This window comes from Rhipicephalus microplus, chromosome 3 (genome assembly GCF_043290135.1).
Source record: "Rhipicephalus microplus isolate Deutch F79 chromosome 3, USDA_Rmic, whole genome shotgun sequence".
NCBI lineage: Eukaryota > Metazoa > Arthropoda > Arachnida > Ixodida > Ixodidae > Rhipicephalus > Rhipicephalus microplus.
The window spans coordinates 40,341,945-40,357,393 of NC_134702.1; the positions used below are offsets into that span (position 1 = coordinate 40,341,945).

Below are 15,449 nucleotides of genomic sequence, written 5' to 3' on the forward strand. Positions count from 1 at the left end.
TACATAACAGCCACTAAACACGGCTGCATGAAAGAGGAGGACGAAGTGAGTTTTCGTTTGATGCTGGTCTGGCGCCATCTTGCTCGTCGAGTTCTGTGCGCTGTAAATAGATCATTAAACAAGTTACTCGTAACAATATGAAATGGGGGCACGGTTCGTGTGCACAAGTTCTGCGTTGGTTGAAGTGCTTCGCTAAATGTTTCTCGCGTTTCCATCGTACATGAAGGCGTACGAAGGATGAAAGAGTACATCATCGACACTTCTGCGGGCACATTGTCCACCGTACATGCCTGTCGCGTTTTAATACTGTCAGTCTGCAATGGCGGCATTTACATCATGTATCGCAGAAGCATGCAGCAGCCGTACGAGCTGAGAGTGACGAACCAATCGGCGCTAAGAAAATATCGAGAAAAAAAAACAGTGGATGATGACCTGAACTACAGATTACGAGCTTCAACTGTTGAATAAAGTTTTTACAATGAAGATATATAACTATGATCTCCAACTTGAAATTCGTTCTTTGGATAGCGAATAGAAAATTTAGAATTGAGCTGCATATATGCGTGTCATGTGCCAAGGGGCAACGGGCAGGTATGTGCCAACACCTCTCCTCCTTGCACTGTTCTACTGAAAATGCATAGTTCCTCTTGCTAACGACTCCCTAGAGCTCGGAGTTTCTATCACACTCTAGAGCCTCAGAGTTTGCACACTATATAAATAGAATTAGCCCTTTGCTGCCAAGTGTCACAAATTCGCGACCTACCCGAAAAAGTCCGAGCAAGCAAATGTAAAATGCGTGTCGTCTTTAATGGCGGCTGTCACCCAGCAGAGTCTTGTGTAAGGTGTTCAGTGCTAGAACAATGTGGTGTGCAGCTGATGGCGGAGAGCGCGAAACACGTGCTTCCTTCTCTCGCTCCTTCTTTCTTTCTCCGGAGTGATGCAAGTTCAATCTTCTATCATTTTTTTGTATGTGCACACTCAAGAGGTGGCACACGAAATGTTAGTATTTCTGACGTATACGTTTTTCGTAGGAAGATCCTCGCTTCTCTGCCATGTTACGCATTCGTGACATAGCTAAAAGTGTGCATTAAGGTTGCGTTTTAGGAAAAAAAACTTGACTTCAGAATCAATTAAAACGGTTGCTATTTCGTAGTTCAGGCATTTGAACAACAAAGTGAAAGTTCAAAGCATATAGTTTAACAGTACATAGTTCACTAAGCAGTATGGAACACGATCAAACCATAGATAAATAAAAAAAGGTTCTCTATGATCAAACGTTCTCGCTGGTTGCGAGAAGGGACCCGTGGCTTCGGGTTGACTTGCTCAACAGTCGGGTGAAGCATGGCCAGACAGCTGGAAGCACAGCTCGGGAGCCCATGGCTTGACTACTACTGATCGCCTGCCAGCATCGAAGCCCGCAGGCCTGGAGTTCGCGTACCATACTTGAGTTCTCTTCGCCCGGGAACATGACGGCAGAAGGTTTGCGGCTGCTTGAAGCCCTAGAACAAACGAACAAAAAAGAGCTATAGTGCGTACTGGACATGGACCGGGCATGGACATGGGCCGGGCATGTAGCGCGTAGACAGGATAACCGCTGGTCATTAAGGGTAACTAACAGGATTCCCAGAGAAGGGAAGCGGGTTAGGGGGAGACAGAAGGTTAGGTGGGCAGATGAGATTAAGAAGTTTGCGGGTATAAATTGGCAGCAGCAAGCACAGGACCGGGTTAACTGGCGGAACATGGGAGAGGCCTTTGTCCTGCAGTGAACGTAGTCAGGCTGATGATGATGATGATGATGATGATGATGATGATGATGATGATGATGATAGTGCGTACTTAGTTAACAATAAATTCAGAGGCAAATCGCGGGCATCCTACCGCCAGTGGGTGTAGTTCCACATCATCGCCCGTATTTTCACCGTGAAATATAGAAGTTCCCGCCTTATTTCTTACGTGGAGCTGTTTGATACAGGACGCAGCTCCCACTATTAAAATAGTCTTTTAAATTTATTCGTTGTGACTTCTCGTTTTTGTACGTGCGAGAAAGTCCCGTCTTTTTACGTGCACCTCGAACGCTAAGCGACGTCTGCGTCAACATGAAACGCTGATGGCGCGCTCCCTTCACTTTCCATAGCGTTATGAGACGCGGGCCAAAACGGACTACTTCGCGTAGTGATACATGTGCAGAAGCTCCGCCTCCGTAGCTTTCCATTCAGTGCCAAAAAAAGTTGTCGCCGAGTATGCATTCTGTGTAATGTGTAGCATGTTTTAAACCACGGGCGAAATTTTTTCAAACTTGCTGTGCGCCCCCTACGTGGCCTTATATTGCACAAGGCGCAGCAACGTATGTGCCCATCGTATATAACGAGTGGCCCACTTAAAACCATTGAATTCGTGATAATTCGTGTTTTGACACCCGATTGCAAAGTATGCAAGTACCACGCCTTACTACTGTGATATTACATGTCGCATCGTGAAGAATGTGGACGCGTGTGTTTTAAAGCATGCAAGTTACTTTCGATGCATTTCCAAGCTGAGTAATTTATTTTCACTGCATTTTGAAGCAGACACGTGACTTTACCACGCCAACCAACCAGGTTAGATTTTATTGAATTTCGTTTGCATCTTGATTTTTCGGCCACGCACAAGATTGTTTTTCGCTCACAACCACCGACACCAACACCGACACCGGAATTTCAGAGAAACGAGCTCTTTCACGCTATCGCGTTAAAATTTCGGGAGGGGTTGTTGAACCACAAACGTCCCTTTTCCTGGATACGCACATAGCGTACAAAAATGGAGCAGCTGGCGGTGTTGCTCAATCGGAGCAGCGCCTTCGTCCTTGCGCGAGCTGTACTTGTCGCACCCTCTCTTGCGGCCCCGACCCGTACTATACTTCACGTGTCGAAAGTGCTGAGGGTAGAACACCCGGCATTTGTCGCCGCGGACTGGGAGCTCGTGGAGTGGAGGCCATCCAAACCCACGAAACTTTTTCAGTTTTTTTTTTATCCTTTCTTCATGTTGATAAATCGACGTCACTTCCGTGACGGAAACGACGTCAGCGAACTCGCGGTGAAACCAGACATGATGAATTTCGATTCTGTTAAAAAAGATTCGCGTTGTGCCTTATGCATTCGCTCAAGACATTTCGAAGGCGAAAGCCGTCCGGTATGGTTACTTTGCCGCGCACATTATGTGATGATGCGAATGCCGCTTTTTCATGTCTTTGTGATGCAAGCGCCGAGTGACACTCTTGCTTCTTTTCCAAGCATACCGGTCGAAAGTGAGGCGTTACAAAATTGAACAAGCGCTATTGGACGAAGCATTTATGCACGTTTTACATGAAAGGGACAACAACGGCTGTGGGCTGAGCGGACATTGTTACGTTGTAACCGTGTATACTTTAGTAAAATCACGTAACTACATCGACATAAGCTATGTAGGAGTTTCCAACTGCACCACTGTTATGGGCATTTTGCCAAGTAGGGCTGTAGTCACCTTGCAAAATAGGCCGACACGTTATAGATGACATTTGTGGGCAACTGCAAGGAGACATGCAAAGTGGTGTTGGTAATATTAAAGGTGCAGGTATACATATACAGTTAACCGTAAACAGCGAAGTTGGCTGTATTCCATAACGAGACTCATTGACGAGCTCAGGAGCTGCAACGAAGCGGCTGAACCTGCGCATACAGAATATTGTCGCTCATAAATAGATAACTAAATAAATGAATAAATGCTGAAAATGAGTTCATGACATATGCTGGTGTGGCGTGTGGTCACCCGCGTCGTATAGATTCTTGATGGGTGCGGTAAAACTCCCGAAACCCTGTCAGGCGCTCGAAGGGTCCTTTGAGACACGTTTGCGTGAGGTCTGTGAGGTGCACGTTGAACAGAAACCAAGAGACGTTTGCTGACTTGTAAATCCTAGCTGTTCATGACGAGCTGAGCCTGCGTGGGAGAAACATTTAATTAGACTGTGGTTAAGATAAATTACTGAAACGTGGCCACGGAAGATCGGGTGCCTTGGCCCAAAGGTATGTAAGCTTGATGCTTTTACGGACAGCCCAGCATAATGGACACTCAAGGAGGATGTCAAAAATATACGGATTCCGCAATGAAACTTGTAGAAGTCTTAAAATGGCGAGTGTTTTACAACAGATATACCTTTCAATTGTTCAGCTTAGGCAGAGAGAGAGAGAGAGAGAGAGAGAGAGAGAGAGAGAGAGAGAGAGAGAGACACCTTGTTTTTCATGAGATCCAGCGTGTCGAAAGCCTGGAAGATTACTCGGCCCAAGTCCACCTTCTGCTCGCGAGTGCTCAAACCGATGCTCGTCTTCTCATAACTGAGCACATTTGTTTCTCCTTGGCACGCCTGAATAAGAATGAGCCGAGGATACATTAGAGTCAACATTATCAGCCAGACCTACGGATCGAACTATGGTACTGCGGTGGGCGACGGCAATATATGTACTACAGTGTCATAAACACTACCGTCGAACCCAAAGAGAACTTTAGCTTTCTTACTTAAAGCATTAAGTGCTGTAGCTTTAGTAGAGAAGCGGCGAACAATCTGGTTGAAATCTTGTCCGCCTTCGTAAAACGTAGACGAAGCACGAGCGAATGAACGCGCAGAACTATAGCCATAGAGAAATAAAAAAGGTGAAGAGTGGACACTCCCGTAGACCCCAGCGGCCCAATCGACTCTAGCACACCTAGTGGTTGATGAGAGCAAGTGGCTCGCGCTTCCGGTTTCGGTTTCACTGGCGCAACTTTTGAATTACTTTGCATAACCGACGTTTGGCTATGTCGTAAGTTCATAATTTCAGACCACTATTCATCGCCCAAATGGATAGTTTTTGTAGGTCGTTTTGATTTAGCGATTCCCTGTTTTGTTTTGTTCAGTGGTTCGTGCGAATCGGTCGTGACGTAATTTTTATTTTGATTAAGTTATAAAAAAAAGAGATGCAGGTAATGATAATTCACTATCGTTTTATTCATCGCGCTTGTGTTTTTCTTTTGGAACAAGTGATCAATGTATATATCAGTCAAAGAAACAGAGCATCCGCAATGTTTTATTCAAAGGCAAGGTAGAGTATGAGAATATAAAAAGCACAATATGACAAAGGTAGACAACAAATGCATCTCGCCTTACAAATAAATTGTAACAAATATTGTAACAAATACATAGAGAACACAGACAACGCACACATCGCTAGAGTTGGCAGAAGCCGAGAAACTGGTGAAGTATGACACACCGGGCCAGTGGGTAAGTAAGGATCTATGGCAAAAACAGAGCGAACAATGCTGATGAAGAAGGAAGAAGTGACATATACACAGCAATGAAGTCGCGAATCACGCCTGGGCTTAACTGAAATAATGCATAGAAAAAAAGAGCGCACAGAAACCACACGACACAATATAACAGAAAGGCAAAGGTGCAGTGTGCTGGCTGTGCTTAAGAACAGCTAGTCCAAAATGAAAAAAAGCAGACTTGATGCCTGCTTGTCCTCAGAAAGGTAGGGCTTTGCAGCTTGCTCACTACGTGAAAGACAAACTTTATGCTACAACACTGGCAGGTCTTGTGGCTTTTGTTATGCGTCGCCTTCATCAAAAACTTAAGATCCCAAGTGATTTGCGTTTGGGTGTTGCTGTGACGCTTGCGAGCTAAAATAGATTGTAGTCATCACTTTATCCAGAATTGTGGACTTTAATTGGTGCTACGAGAGCGGTATTACAGGGCTAATAAATAGCAGAAGGAAACCACTTTGGCTCATTATTTTTCACAAAGGCTCTACATCGTACGTTATCACTCACAAGCTATATAAAAATAAAATGGCAGCGTCCGCAGCCCCATCAAACACTACAAGTTTGGGTATTCTTTTGAAAATTTTGATGGGCAAGATGAGGAGGTTGATGAGAAGCTAAAATACGAAAAGCGTGATAACATGAACCGTGCCCACTTCATACTGTGTTCCTTACCCGCTCGAAGACATTTCAACAAGCGGTTTTGTTATCGATATATTACTTGAGCTGGAGAGATAAAGCATACACAGTGACCAAGCGACCCACAGTAAAGTGTACAGTTTGCCCGTATTTGCTACAAAAAATACAGACAGGATGCCCAACATTCTTTTTAAGGTTATGCAAATCACTTCGAGCGAATACACAGTGTTTGTACTCCTCATAGCGGGTAACCAAAACAATGAATGCAACGAAGGAGTGGTTAGTCCAGTTGAACTGAATATAAGCATATAAGACCATAATGAAGTCTGCTGTAACGAAGTAATAACATAACAAAGCTATTGCAGGATTCGGCTCAACTCCAATACTTTAGTGTAAACCCGCCGCTAATTGCTAACCTTTGAACTTGTCAAGCTGCATGCCCGAGATTGAAGACTGGAACCTAACCCTGTCTAAGTTTCGGTTCACAAAACGCACATGCCAACATAAACGAACCCGGCAAAACATTTTCAGAAACTTAGCGCGACACCCAGCAGAGCAGAAATGAAAATCGCCAACACTTGACAGATGGTGATACAAAACATCGCACACTTTCAGGTGATGTGCAGTGGCCTCAATTATGGCAAGAAAGCGAGATTCAAGTTGTTGTACGTATGCAAAAGCTGCTTCTGATGGCACAGTGAGATTCCCAAAAAGTTTGCTGGGGACGTGGTATGCTTTGAGCATTGTGAAATACTGGTGGGTACCCTTAAGCGTCTCACTGTCGTCTTTCAGTAACTGTGGGCAACTGCAACCGTCACATGCATTCCGAAGGAAGTGTTTGATGAGAAAACCAGCTACATAATATGCAGCGGAGTCATCGATAATATGGGAGTGAATGTTTGTCGCAAGTTCAGAGAGATCGTCTAGAGCGGGAAAGTCGTCAGGCTGTGGCTGTGCACACTCCTCATTATCCACAAGAGACGCACTGGTGAGGGAGAATGGCGACAGCTGTTCCTGGAGGAGGTCACATTCATCATCCTCGACATTTCCGTATTCTGACAGCTTGAAGAGTTTTCTTATGCAGATGTGCTTCAGGCCACAAATAAATTGTGCTACATTGGGGTTGGTGTTGCAACCCTGTTTTTGCCTAATGTGGCCAAATATGTTCTCCAGAGGATCCTGTTGAAGCCTGCGTGTTAACAGGTATTCAAAATTGTAATTTTTGGAGAGGTCGTCCCATAGTTGACAAATTGCCTGAATTGTAATTTGCCAACCTACGATGGTTTGTGGTTGACGTCTGCCAACAAACTGCCATGATGCAATCCAGGGAAGCTGGCCTCGGAGGAAGTCAATCAGCTCTGAATCATTTTTCATGATTGCATGCCGCAGCTTTTGCGAAGTTCTTTTTTTACTCGAGCTGTTCAAGGCATCGAAAATCCTGTCCATACGATCACAAAATTGAGCTGTAGTGATGGCCGAGGCAGGCAGCACCTTCGCATACACCATTGCCGTGATAGCAATCGAAACTGATGCACTGAAGACCTGAGTTGCTCTGCTGACCTTCATATTAGAAAAAGGTTTCTGATGAACGTGCCGTTCAGTCAACTTTGGAGCCAATCGCAACCGCAACTCATGTGAGGATTGGTAAAGGCTTACAATGTGCGACCAGTTAACGATGTCATCCCCAATGTATAACTTGTGTGCTTGGACATTATTGCGCGTTGTTTTAATTAAATGCGGAACATCAAAAATGTAATATACCCGCTCACCATTAACTTCAAAAAAAGGCTTTGCTACAGTCACTTTTAGTTGGTTAGCGAGACTTACATTTGAACTGCCCTGGTCACAAATGACTGCTTTCACTGCAATATTAATGCTCCTAAGCTCCAAAATGAGTGACACCAGCAAGTTATGCATAACAGATGATGGTGTTGATGTGTGCCCTATAGTAAAAGCAACCGGTTGAACCCACTTTCTCGAAACACCAACAAGAAGAAAAACCAGTGCTCGATCAGCGATGGTTGAAGTGCGATGAGTGCCATCATCTGTAAAACCCTGGACAACGTCTCTTGAAGCATCATAGTACAAATTCTTTTTGAGTGCTATTTCGTCGAAAACTAAAGCGCACACTCGGTCCCGTTCATTCCAAGCTTGAGTATTTGTTGCAATGGAAGAAAGGATTCCTGGAATTATGCCTGGAGTCATCTTTACATTAGCTAGCCACCTCCTTAATGAACGCCGGGAGGGCAAAGAAAAATACGGAGCCAGAAATCGGTATGCTCGTGGACCTCGGAAGTTTAAGTGAAGAGCGAATTTCTTGAACCACACGGGAAACCGCTTGCCCTTGCATTTGGGCCTCAAGCGAACATGTGCAGAAAGAAGTTTAAAAACCTCCTCGGTGACGTGCGGTCGGATAACTTCAAGGGCCTTCGTAGTCGATGACGGTGCTTGGTGAGGCTGTCTCTGCAGTCTTTTGATAGTTTTCCGCTGTGCTGCTACTTTGGCTTGCAGATGTTTAATGGTTTGCTTGTACTTCATTGATGGAGACATTGTCGCTGGCACACAGGAACGCACTGCAATAAACAAAAAAATTGATGTAAAAGCGAAGAACAACTAATCCCATACGAGCACTTTCCTCGCTCTTTCAGACCCAAGGTGCACAACTTTCTGTGGTACAAAGTTTTCGATTCCACTACCTAAAAACAAACCATTCACAATGTTGACAATGCACAAAAAAAATGAAAATCACTGAGAGCCCACCCTTACATTTTGTAAGTGCACACGTAGTGTCCTTTTGAGGATAGTTTCCTCAGAATGTCCTAAACATAAAATAGCACATTAAAAACTGCTGCAATAAAAGCATAGTCACCATTTTCTCTAAGGCACTCAGGCGTGGAGCTGTTGGCGGAGACGTCTTCTGGAGGGTCTTGTGAAGCTTGTTCAGTGCCTCGGACAATGCTGTCGGAACAATCTTGCGAGCGGCCTGCGGAAGTCTCTATATCAATCCACTCTGGTGTTGAAGTGAACATACAACTTACCGGCCACACAAGTTCCTTTTGTGACAGCTGAACGACTGGTTAAGGTTTTCTCCGGCAAGACGAAATCATCAGAAATTCTTTCACCAGCTACAAGGGAGCTGCCACCTGCAGAGGTTTGGTCAACAGTCAATTTGGGTAAAAAAAAAAAGAAATCGCGACACTGAACGCACCCTGTTCATCGGGGCACCTCAATGTGTGGGAGCCGCTTTCTGAAGCCTCTACCGCAGGTCCTGAAGAGATGAAATTACGACAATGTGTCAGTAAGAGGCTTATAATAACACAAACTGAAGCTCATCCGCACCTTGCAGTGCAGCTTCTGCAGCCATGTCACAGTCACTACTTGAAGCGACGCTCAGAGAACCTGCATATATGTGCAGTTGGTACAAGTTACAAAGCTTGTAGCATGGGGAAGCTTAAACAGCTCTTTCAAACGCATAAATTGGTCGAACGTGGAAGAAAAGAGACGGCACCAACTAGGAAACAAGTAATTTGTGATTTTTGGAATTATCAACAGTGGCAGCTTTCACTGATGAAAGGTATACGTACATGTGCACTCAGGCTTGAAGGTAACGTGAAATAGCCCTTTTAAAGTCTTTCAAAACAAGTTGCGCAGGTCCAGAGCATCAAAAAATGACAGAAATGTAAAGCTGTTGTTAGGAAGGTAATAGCCCACAATTCACAGAACTTAAGACTTTCCAAGTGTTACTTCTGTAGTGAGGTTTCTCTATCGGCTACAGAGATCTTCACGGTTAACTGTCGCCACTGATTCAATACAAGTGGCTGCTATTGCACATATTTGAGTTTCAGTCAATCACTTACATGGTGCAGCTGGTTGCACACTGGGAACAGCCATTCTTGTAAGCCTTGTGTGCCCAGGGTCCATGAAACTTTGAGCAGTAAAATGGTCGCTACAAACCCTGTACGTTGCGTACAATAGGCTGGCCGGCTTACTCAGGAGATCATCGCGTCCAGCATACTGCATCCATGCTTTCATCCTGCATTGGCAATGAACTATCAGCTGAAAGGGGAAGTGCTTGAATAGTGATTTTTTATTGTTACCCTCACTTAGCAAGTACGAACAGTAAGCCTACAGACATGCAAACCATACAAAAGCTTTAACACACCTGCCGTCCCGTGGTACGCGGAAGAAACTCGTCCCAGGCTTCTTGTGGGTTCTGCCATTGTTGAAGCACCACGATACACAGCAGTAGCTGCCGTAGCTTGGACCGCCGGACGGCATGGCGTCAGCGCGGTCTGAAAATGTTAGTAAGTGGATGCTTCGCTGTCAAATTACAAAAAAGATATGTGCACGTCATAAGTGTACCAGCAAACCCCTTTGAATGATTAGCTAATCGATGCACAATACAAAACCAGTGATACATCTCTGACCCATAAAACTCTGACTTACAAAGATATACGTCAAGACCACGAACAAAGATCTTCAGAAGTTTCCAGGCCGCTATCCCTTGTAATGCAATGGTATCGCGGCCTGGGAACATTAGAACACCTTCGTGCGTACGCAGTATCAGCAGTACATTGGGAAGAAAAATCGTAGTTGAAATTTGTGCGGTAAAATTATATTGGAAACGTCAAAAAAATTTGTGGGCAGCTTGCACTAGTGGCACAAGGCTAGCGAAGAAACGAAGATGATGGCCACTTGGCTAGTCCAGATTTGCCTCCGGCACACCAAGAATTATTCGTGTTCCGAGCCTTCGGGAAATGCGTCGTGAAGCATGCGAGGCCCAACAAACGCTTCTCAATATTTTGCACCGAGCCTACGACCTAGCTGCCCAGCTATGCTCAGCGCACAGACGATCGCGTCCGTGGCAGACGCAGCACGCGTCGCCTCGGCTTGACGCCGTGCCGCCTTTTCTATACTGCATACGTTGCACAATGTTCCCGTCTAACCGCCGCATAGAGCCACAAACTTTCTTTTTAGCGAACCTCCCAGTCCTTACAAGCTTCAGAAAAAGGTTACAACTGCGTGAATGACACGCCACGTAAGAAACAAACTCGCACACACGAAGCGCAACGTGTGTGTGTGCATCTTTCTATGTTTGTTGCATGGTGTCTTTTTCGCGCAGGCGTAACCGTTTTCTGAAAAAATGACCCAACAAGACCAACAACATGTCATTCAACAAGCTTCGCTTGAAAACGTGCCTCACCTGTTATCTCACGCTTGAAAACGCCGACGCAGCCGACGTTGACGAAAGCGACGAAAGCTTCTCGCTGTCAGTCATGCATGGGCTTGTCGCTGGGTAGATGGTGTTTATGACAGTACGGCTGAAGAAAAATAATCGCGTAAGGTGTGTTGAATAAATCGTTTTTATGTATAAAGAACATACCAAATTTGGGCGTGTAATTATTAATTTGTGAAAACAATTCTGTTGCATTGATTATAACTGTGTTTTTTTTTGCGCTTGCGCCCTCTGACGTGTGGTGGGAGCACTAGTTCGTTACGTAGTCGTGACGCACTTCCTGAGGCCAGGTTTCGCGGAGTGTCCGCTCTTGTCTTCTTCTTTCTCTATGCTATAGCCCTCGTCATCGCTTGTACGTCACAGGTGGGGTCGCTCTTTTTTTTTTAGAAATCTGTGGTCAATCTGACCAATGAACTATGCTTTTGGCCCGCCTATCCGGCGCACGTTAATGTGTCATACAATAACTTGTTAGTTCATTTCCGTGGTTTCAAGCAACCTATTTATTTATTTATTTATTTATTTATTTATTTATTTATTTATTTATTTATTTATAAAACACCAAATACGACCCCAGAAGTTATGGCGGGGATGGTTAGGACAGTTTATTAAGAATTGTTGGGGTTTGGCTTCTGAAAACCACGATATGAATTAGGGACGTACGCCGTTTAGTTAAGAGGTAGGTATTTTTAGGGGCGAAGCTCCTTATAACAACACTTGTTCGTTCCTTGTAGCCGTTGTAGTGTGTAACAGGTATAACATTTGGACCTTCAAGGTGATGCCGGTGAGAGATTTCTTCTGTGCGTTGTTGAACAATAAAAGATAGTGCTCAATGCACATGTCAATGGCTGCTAAGGGGGAATGAGGGGCAGGAGAATTCGGCTTTTAGTTAACGCGCACGCTGCGATCCCCATTAGCAGCCATTGGCATGTACATTGAGCACTATCTGACAAGAAAGGGTTGCTACGTTATACTCGCTGGGTGTAACCTCCTTAGCTTTAGAAAGGTTTAGCGAGCGTTGGGCCGCCGTGCCGTAAATACAGTGAACTAGTATATATACCATGAACTCGAGGTGGTTAAAGGTGGGAAGTAGACTCGAAGCGCAAGCCGTAAGAAAGTAAAAGCCGAATTCTCCTGTCTCTCATTTCCCATTAGCAGCCATTGGCATGTACATTGAGCACTATCTGACAGGAAAAGGTTCCTACGTTATACTCGCTGGGCGTAACCTCCTTGGTTTTGGATAGGTTTAGCGAATGTTGGGCCGCAGTGCCATAAATACAGTGAACCAGCATATCCATGAACTCGAGGTGGTTAAAGGTGGGAAGTAGACACGAAGCGCAAGCCGTAAGAAAGTGTGCGTGTGCCTCCTCTCGTTCAGTTCTTGGAATGTCCGCTGGACGGCGGTGCTTCTATATGAGGAATATATGATGAAAAGATGCGAGATGGTGGTGTTGAATAGGTGGACGAACGAACACACAGACAGATGCATGGACGGACGCACGGATGGCTGCACGGACAGATGGACGCATGGACGGACGCAGAAGCGGATGCATGAACGAACGCAGGGACGGACGCACAGATGAACGTGCGGACGCACGAACAGACGCACACACGGACGGGCGGGTGGGCGCACGCGCGGCCACACAGACGCACGCATTGATAAACGGAAGCAAGAACGAATGGACGGACGGATGCTTCGCCGCACTATCCATCATTCACTCCGTGGATATGCTGCAATTTTTTTTCCTTGATCTATGGTTGTAAGTTTCCTGCGCGAGTTTTGCATGCTCGAAAAGTTTTTACAAAACAAAGAAAAATTGTGGCTTACTATAAAAATCAAAATATTGCTTTCTGCAGAGTCGACAGACATAGAATTCCCTCACTTTGAGCCAACTTTCAATACCTTGTTTTTTCGGAATGTGTAATGAGAAAATATGTGTTGATAGAGAGACTGATTGATTGACAAACTGATTTTATTCATTTCTTTTCGTTTTCACACAGAAACAGAAGGAAAAGCAAAAGGGTGAAAAATCTGACGAAGGCTTTTTGCCTGGAATGCTGTTTGGCATGTAGAATTATACAGGGCACGCAGTCCCTCAGTTAAACTGCCCAAACAAGCACCTTGCCTCAGTTATATAAGATCGTTTTTTTTTTTAATATCTAGTCTGTCAACCTTTTGAAGCGGTAGGCCAAGCTGCATGACGCCGACACAGCAGATGCCCGATGCGAAATCATGGGGTGGACGAGGTGGAGCTGGCTTTGCAGCTAAAAAATGAAAATTCACCGAATTCGCAGCAATTAGAAAATTGAATCAGGAATCGGGCTCATTGTCAGCCCGTTTGTCGACAAGTTGCAATCAGATGTAGGTCGCATGCGAGAACCCCGTTTTAGGCCATGTTGGCCACCAGACAAGGAGTGACAAGGAAAAGGGGGGAAGGTGTTGATGTTGTTACAAAGCAGTAACGAAGTCCTTGGGCCGGCTGCCCCCAAGCGTGCCTTCCCGTCATCTCGGACATTCTTTTGTGGGGTGCGGGTTGTCACCTGCACCGGCTGTATTTGTCTCGGCTGTGCGCTTCACCTGCGGGACAGTGGCTACGGGCGGGCGCCTCTGGAATGTGCGGAAGGCCGGTTGTGTGCTACAGGAGCGACTGCCGTGAATTTCTCCTGCGTGGTCGCTTCCTAGTCCCCGCGCGTGTGCCACGTGCATCTGCCACGTGTGTGAAGGGATACTTGTGTTGTTCTCTCCATGAGTTGTTGGTTCCCCGAAGAGACATTCCGCCTATATCTTCGAAACTGCACGGCGAGGCAGCGGGAGCAGCCCGCCAGAAGGAAACAGGAGAGAGTCGCGAGAAGAGTCGTCGTTCGGACGTTACTGTCCAACATGTTGCAAATAAACGGCTTGTTAAGTTTTCATCTACGCCTGTCCCTCTGCCTCAGCTCTCTAGAGTTCTGAATGTCCCCGTGGCCTGCGGAATGACGACCACCACCCAGCTCCATGCTACCTACTGGGTCCGCTGCGGCCACCGACGCGGCTCGTAACAATGTCTAGGGTAGAGTTGCTGCGTACGCTACCTTCAGTTAGCATAGGGAGCACATACAGCGACTCTAGTGATGGGGGCCACATACTGCCACGTGAGCCGCATGCAGCCTGTAGGCCGCAGGTATAAAAAGCGTAATAAATAGCTGCCCAATAACAAACAACCAGGAAAATAAGCTAACATATAAACGTACATATACATAATTGACATGAATAAAAACTATAGAAGCTCAGATATAGAGCTAGAAGCAAGAAAAACGCACATCAGGGAGGGGGGATGCTACTTTAACTCTTTTTATTCATAAATCCTGACATGTCACATGTATGACTCCCTTCAAAGAGAGTTCACGTGCATTTTATAGAGTTGCATCGGGACTCTCAAAAAACACTCAACGATCCCTAGCGTGTGAAGTCTTTGGGCGAGAAGCGAAGTGCTACATCATGCAAGTTGTAAGGATGCATTGCACGTTAAATGTTATATGTTGAAGTTAACAGTTAAATTAAATGATGCATTGCACGTTAAATGCACGTAAAAAAAGTTTAGCCGAAGCCGTTTTTTTTTTCGAAGTTTCGTTTTTCAGGTCCGATATATTTTCAGGTCAATTTGAGACAAGAGCGCAAGCGAAAATTTTTTCGGGGGTAAGGGGGCACTTTTTACATCTGAAGTGGCCACCGGGCAGGCAGATGTGGTCGAGTGACATTTGAGGCTCTGTGTACCACGGCAAAGATTTTAGGAGGAAGGGGGGGGGGGGGGGGGGCATTGTCCCGGTGTGCCATGATTTGGCTACACCATTAATATGAGAGATTGGGCACTTGACATTTTGAACGGGGGAAAAAAATGAGGGGGATTTTGATTCGGATGTACACGTTCGTCCGAAGCAGAAGGCAATCGTGAAGTTTTGTCGCCGGATGGAACAACTCACATGCGTCCTTGTCGTCGATGTAAGGCGAAGCGCAGAGGTCGCTGGTGGAGGTGGTAATGCCGTCTTCACCCGCTTGGTATGATAGGTGCCAGGGCCACGTCACTCGAAGTGGTGGTCGCCGTCCTGTCGTAAGCGTGTATTTTGCCGCCCAGACTGCCTGAATATGCACACGCAAGAAATTTGATGGTAAGAACGAAGAACGTCTATCCCTCCTACATAGGTATCAGTCACAAAACTAAGGTGCCCTTTCGGTATCTGTAGAGGGAAGTCCCTTCTCATGGTCAGGCTTCGCTGCTTTGTTGACGTCATT

At 45.6% G+C, this 15,449-nt stretch overlaps 1 protein-coding gene and 1 long non-coding RNA gene across 4 annotated transcripts; both read right to left on the reverse strand.

Annotated features, from left to right (window-relative positions):
- Nucleotides 1–3,780: 3,780 nt before the first annotated feature.
- LOC142803696 (uncharacterized) lies at nt 3,781–15,276 on the reverse strand. The gene is made up of 3 exons (XR_012894233.1): nt 15,140–15,276; nt 4,244–4,375; nt 3,781–3,951 (listed from the first exon to the last, which is right to left on the reverse strand). It is a non-coding gene; the product is annotated as an uncharacterized LOC142803696 (long non-coding RNA).
- LOC142803695 (uncharacterized) lies at nt 4,973–11,510 on the reverse strand. 3 transcript variants are annotated; one of them, XM_075889311.1, is made up of 8 exons: nt 11,150–11,506; nt 10,109–10,238; nt 9,804–9,979; nt 9,286–9,345; nt 9,155–9,214; nt 8,985–9,089; nt 8,816–8,929; nt 4,973–8,519 (listed from the first exon to the last, which is right to left on the reverse strand). In XM_075889311.1, the coding sequence occupies exons 2-8, from the start codon at nt 10,222–10,224 to the stop codon at nt 6,358–6,360; spliced, it is 2,793 nt and encodes a 930-aa protein (XP_075745426.1). In that variant the 5' UTR covers nt 10,225–10,238; nt 11,150–11,506; the 3' UTR covers nt 4,973–6,357. The 3 variants fall into 3 exon arrangements, with proteins under 3 accessions (XP_075745426.1, XP_075745425.1, XP_075745427.1); XM_075889310.1 differs by having other exon boundaries at nt 10,109–11,506; XM_075889312.1 differs by having other exon boundaries at nt 8,485–8,519; nt 8,816–9,089; nt 10,109–11,510.
- Nucleotides 15,277–15,449: the final 173 nt, after the last annotated feature.

What these genes read in the sequence shown, in the direction of transcription:
- LOC142803695 (XM_075889311.1), bottom strand. Translation starts at nt 10,224, where the DNA reads ATGCCGTCCGGCGGTCCAAGCTACGGCAGCTACTGCTGTGTATCGTGG. An exon ending in TGCAGAAGCTGCACTGCAAG is followed by an intron (nt 9,215 to 9,285) that starts GTGCGGATGAGC and finishes TCATCTCTTCAG; the next exon opens with GACCTGCGGTAGAGGCTTCA. An exon ending in TGAGTGCCTTAGAGAAAATG is followed by an intron (nt 8,520 to 8,815) that starts GTGACTATGCTT and finishes TGTTTATTGCAG; the next exon opens with TGCGTTCCTGTGTGCCAGCG.